Here is a 5,718-nt window from a genome sequence, read left to right as displayed (position 1 = left end):
GGGCTCGGGCGCAGCTGGGAGGGAATCCCCGGCGGGCGAGAGCACCAGCGCCAGGCCAAGGCGTGGGGTACGCGGAGAGGTCCGGGATCACGGCGACGGCATCCGGAGTCGCGGGCGGGGCGCTGCCGGGGAGTCCGGGAACCCTGGAGGGGCCGGGGAGTGGGCGGAGGTGCCGCAGGAGGCGTCCAGGGCTTGGCCGGGCTGGTCTGGTCGGGCGCGCAGTTGAGGGGAGGGACGGGGCTGCGCCGGGCTGGGCCGCCGCGTCTGCTTCCCTCGCCCTGGACCCTCGCCGGGCGATGAGTGTTGAGGAAGAGAGGAAGACCTGCGGGCCTTTAGATACTGGGACCGCCCTTTCCCGCTCCAGGTCGGGTGGCGAGCAGCAACGAAGGCTGGACCCTCAGTGGCAGCATGAGAGCGGTCGCCGCCGCTCCGGGCTTGCAGCCGCGCGGCAGGCGGTGGCGGCTCTGCCGGCGCTCGCCATGGGCGCGCGGTGGGGCGGGCGGCGCACTCCGCGTGGAGGCCTGAGGCTGTCCGAGGCCCATCTGGCGCTGATGGCCGCCAGCCTGGTGTGCAGCGCCGTGGTCGTCTATGTTTGCTGGAAGCAGCTGCCGCCCCTGCCCTGGGCCTCCTCCGTCCCGCCGCGGCGGGTGAGCGTGCTGCTGTGGTGGGAGCCCTTCGGGGGCCGGCACAGAGCCAAAAGGCCGCACCCCGATTGCCGGTTGCGCTTCAACATCAGCGGCTGCCTCCTGCTCACTGATCGCGCGGCATACGGGGAGGCCCAGGCGGTGCTTTTCCACCACAGAGACCTGGTGAGGGGACCCCAGGACTGGCCCCCGCCCTGGGGCGTCTACGTGCGCCCGGCGGAGGAGCAGCAGGTGCTGATGGACGACGAGGAGGAAGCCGCGGAGGCCTTAGCCCTGGCTGCCTCGGGCCCCAGGCCCCCCGGCCAGCGCTGGGTGTGGATGAACTTCGAGTCGCCCACCCACTCCCCGGGGCTGCAGAGCCTGGCAGGTAACCTCTTCAACTGGACGCTCTCCTACCGGGCCGACTCGGACATCTTCGTGCCTTACGGCTACCTCTACCCCAGGACCCATCCCAGCGAGCAGCCGCCGGGTCTGGTCCCGCCGCTGGCCCGGAAACAAGGGCTGGTGGCCTGGGTGGTGAGCAACTGGGACGAGCGCCAGGCGCGGGTCCGCTACTACCGCCAGCTGAGCCAGTACGTGACCGTAGACGTCTTCGGCAAGGGTGGGCCCGGGCAGCCGCTGCCTGACGTCGGGCTCCTGCACACAGTGGCCCGCTACAAGTTCTACCTGGCCTTCGAGAACTCGCAGCACCTGGATTATATCACGGAGAAGCTGTGGCGTAACGCCTTCCTGGCTGGAGCGGTGCCGGTGGTGCTGGGTCCAGACCGTGCCAATTACGAGCGCTTCATGCCCCGCCGTGCCTTCATCCACGTGGACGACTTCCCTGATGCCTCCTCCCTGGCGGCCCACCTGCAATTCCTCGATCGAAACCCAGCTGCCTACCGCGGATACTTCAGCTGGCGTCGGAGCTATGCCGTGCACGTCACCTCCTTCTGGGACGAGCCTTGGTGCCGGGCCTGCCAGGCTGTGCAGATGGCTGGGGACCAGCCCAAGAGCGTCCCTAACTTGGCTGGCTGGTTTCAGCGGTGAAGCCACCCTCCCCTGGCTGTAACCCAGGGAGGCCAAGTCGTCGGCTTTTGGATCCTCCGGATCCTCCGCTGTGCATCTCCTTAACTGCCGGATCATGGGACTGTATTTTCCAAACACCCATTTTTAATCTATTCCCATAGATTAAAGTTGATTTACCAAGTAATATTATTCAGCACAAAGACTGGGTGGGAAGGGTCCTGGGTGCTCATGGTTTTTGGACAGCTAACAGTTGGGCTTCCTCTGCTGTCCAAGGGCATCTGAGCTCTGGGGTGAAGATGGGGGCCTTCCTCCCCTTGTAACCAGTGCAGAGGTGAAGAAACAGCTTACCTACAAGAAACAATTGTCAGTGGCTCTGAATTTCCTCGTGTGCCACAGGCCATATTTGTGGCCTGCGCTGAGTCCAAATCTCACACAATGCTCCTCCACTCACGTGACTGGGCCGAATGCGGCAAACCCCTGGTTTCAGAAGGAGCCTTGTTGCAGGATAGAGAAAGGACTGTGGCCACAGGTGGGTCTTTCTCTTTGTGCCTGGATTTCTCAAAGCGTCATCTCCTAAGAAAGGTGAGGAGGGTGGTCCAAGAATCCACCGATTTCCTTAACAAGTGCTGTTGTTTGTTCCCTTGCTTTATGAATGGAAACAAGATGCTGGATTGTCCTTGGAGAAGAGTTAGGATGAATATTTGGTGTACCTCACTTTACACAAATGTATTCTTGAAAAGCCGCTTTTAAATCAAATTCACTGTTTAGAAGAGCGCAATATTTAATGGAACCCTATGGAGAATCCCTTTATAATGTGAATAATCATCTGCTAACTGTCTATGTTTTTCTATAACCTGGATCTTTTAAAAAGCATATTAAAATTACAGATGTGAAAATAAAGCAGAAGCAACCTTCTTCTCCCTTCCTCCCAGAAAACCAGGCTGTGTTTACAAACAGAAGAGAAGGAAGCCACAGTGTCACTTTCCACAAAATTATTTATTTTGTGTCTTTACTGGAGCTGAAATTTAAAACTGGAAAGTCAGTCCTCCATGGGGTCCTGGCATTACCTGTCTGCAGAACAATGAAAGGGATTGCACTGTATTATGGAATCATGCAAAAGGAAGAAAGTTTCCTGTCTGTTAATAGCAGTTTTTGATTCTGTCTGTTTTAAGTTAAATGTTTAGTTGCTAGGGAATAGAACTTAATCAGTGCCTGCAGTAAAAACTTTATCTTTTGTTACAGAAATCTGCAATTCTCCCTGGGGCCACCAGGTTCCCCTCCTGGTCTGCCCAGTAGTACAGTGGGTACATCCTCACATTTCTAGTGCCCTTGAGACTGTGCTGTGGGACCAACTTTGAAAATATATGCATTGACTTTAAAAGTTGTTGAATGAACAGCATATTAGGTGTCACCATGTACCTGCACCACGGGAAAAACAAAAATGTGTAAGGCTAGGTTCCTCTCTTTAAGGCTCTTATAATCTACCACTGTCAAAAAGTAAATAGTGGACTTTGATAAATCAATTGGCAGAACTTATTTGTTTAAAGTAACGTTCTTTTTTAAAAAATTTAATTTAGTTTTGGCTGCATTGGGTCCTTGTTGCTGTGCGCAGTCTTTCTCTAGTTGCGGCAAGCGGGGGCTACTCTTTTTTTGTTTGTTTGTTTGTTTAATTTATTTATTTTATTTTATTTTTGGCTGTGTTTGGTCTTCATTGCAGTGCGCGGGCTTCTCATTGCGGTGACTTCTCATTGTGGAGCACGGGCTTTAGGCGCCCAGGCTTCAGTAGTTGCAGCACACGGGCTCAGTAGTTGTGGCACGTGGGCTCTAGAGCACAGGCTCAGTAGCTGTGGTGCACGGGCTTAGTTGCACTGCGGTATGTGGGATCTTCCCGGACCAGGGCTCGAACCCATGTCCCCTGCATTGATAGGCGGATTCTCAACTACTGCGCCGCCAGGGAAGCCCCAGGCTACTCTTTGTTGAGGTGCGTGGGCTTCTCCATGTGGTGGCTTCTCTTGTTGCGGAGCACAGGCTCTAGGCGCGTGGGCTTCAGTAGTTGTGGCACACGGGTTCAGTAGTTGTGGCTCGCGGGCTCTAGATTGCAGGCTCAGTAGTTATGGTGCACGGGCTTAGTTGCTCCGCGTGTGTCCCCTGAATTGGCAGGCGGATTCTTAACCACTGCGCTACCAGGGAAGCCCCCATTTTTTTTTTTTTTTTTTTTTTTGTGGTACGCGGGCCTTTCACTGCTGTGGCCTCTCCCGTTACGGAGTACAGGCTCCGGACGCGCAGGCTCAGCGGCCATGGCTCACGGGCCTAGCCGCTCTGCGGCATGTGGGATCTTCCCGGACCGGGGCACGAACCCGTGTCCCCTGCATCGACAGGCGGACTCTCAACCACTGCGCCACCAGGGAAGCCCAAATATGTTGACTGGGCATTAATCCAGTGGGTTTTTTTTGTTTTTTTTCTTTTTTTTTTTTTTGATTGACATATAGTTGGCTTACAGTGTTGTGTTAGTTTCAGGTGTACAGCAAAGTGATTCAGTTAATATATATATTATATATGTAGTATATATATATAATATATATTCTATATAGCATATATATTATAGATAATATATCTTCTTTTTCGGATTCTTTTCCACTATAGGTTATTACAAGATATTGAATATAGTTCCCTGTGCTATACAGTGGATCCTTTTTTATCTGTTTTATATATAGTATTGTGTATCTGTTAATCCCAAACTCCTAATTTGGGGGGGAGGGATAAATTAGGAGTAAAGTGACATTCTTAATAATACCATAAATCAATTATTAGAAAGCCAGTTGATTTAAAGCCTGAAATAATGGGGTTTTTTTCTCCTTGATTTATTATAATAAGCACCCTCAGTGACTGTTGTGGGTAAGGTCCAAGATTAATTAGGTTTATACAGAATTCTGCTGTAAACAGTAATTTTGCATTTGATTAGTACAATTAGCTGAATCATAAAGTCACTTTTATCTCTATGCATTTGTTCGAAAAGCTTACTAACGTCTAGGTGCTTCAATTCTCCCTTTTCCTTAAAAGGAGAAATTGAAATCCCTGGATAAAATGTCCTCATTAAAATATTATAGTATGGGCAGAATTATCAAATTATCAATAATTTGATAATTATCAAATTATATCAAAATAGAACCCCCAATAAAGAAGGAAATATTCTATTCTTAAAATAAGTATTTATGAATTATTGGTCAGTGGTCTTGGTGTTATTGGGAATCTACATGGGACAGTGGGGGATAGTTTGAAGGTAATCTGCCTTAACTCTGAATTCCAGCCATGTGACCTTGGGCAAATTAGTAATAACCCTGAGTCTCAGCTTTCTTAACTGTAAAATGGGGCAAGAAATGACTTCACAGCTCCTTATGAGCTGTTCAGGAAATAAAGTAATAAGGTGCTTAACACATAGTGGTGACTCAATTGGTGACAGAGAGAGAGGTTTATTTCCCTTCTTGCAGTGGTTTCAGGGTGCCTCCTTATCCATTTATATGGGTTGTAGAATTAAATCTCAGGGTATGTTACAGAATATATCTGAAATAAAAAGGAAGTGGCCTTCCTTTTTATTCATGTATTTCAAATGAATCCCTAAAGCTCAGCCACACTATTTCAAGAGTCATTACTGCCATTTAGGTTGAGCTAGAATTTGCAGACTAGGAAGAAGCACTATGCTTTCTGTGAATTTTTTTTTAAAAAATTGTTTTTGTTCTGGTTAATTTATATTGTTAAATAAGTATTATTTTACTAATGCTCTCCTTGGTATTAACTCTATTTAAAACTAACCATGTTATTTATTGAATACTTAGCATGAGGAAGGTATAATTGCAGTTTTATGTGCAAATTTGGGGTAAGGAACAAACAATATATTTTTAGGCTAATTTCATCAAACAGCCAGAGAAATGTGGCAATTGCTCATTTTATATGATTACATTTTTCGAGTCATTCTAAATTGAGCAGGTTAAAATTTCACATACGCTAATATAAAAATACATAGAGATGCATCACATGTATTTCAAAATGGCTTTCATAAACTTTTCTT

At 49.1% G+C, this 5,718-nt stretch overlaps 1 protein-coding gene across 1 annotated transcript; it reads left to right on the top strand.

Moving 5' to 3' along the window:
- Positions 1-479: 479 nt before the first annotated feature.
- On the top strand, positions 480-1,673 carry FUT4 (fucosyltransferase 4; the record flags this gene model as incomplete). The annotated part of the gene is made up of 1 exon (XM_082845218.1): positions 480-1,673. The coding sequence occupies one exon, from the start codon at positions 480-482 to the stop codon at positions 1,671-1,673; it is 1,194 nt and encodes a 397-aa protein (XP_082701344.1).
- Positions 1,674-5,718: the final 4,045 nt, after the last annotated feature.

This window comes from Leucopleurus acutus (assembly GCF_964270905.1).
Source record: "Leucopleurus acutus genome assembly, chromosome: 8".
Classification (NCBI taxonomy): domain Eukaryota; kingdom Metazoa; phylum Chordata; class Mammalia; order Artiodactyla; family Delphinidae; genus Leucopleurus; species Leucopleurus acutus.
This window is presented reverse-complemented; position numbering and strand designations above follow the sequence as displayed.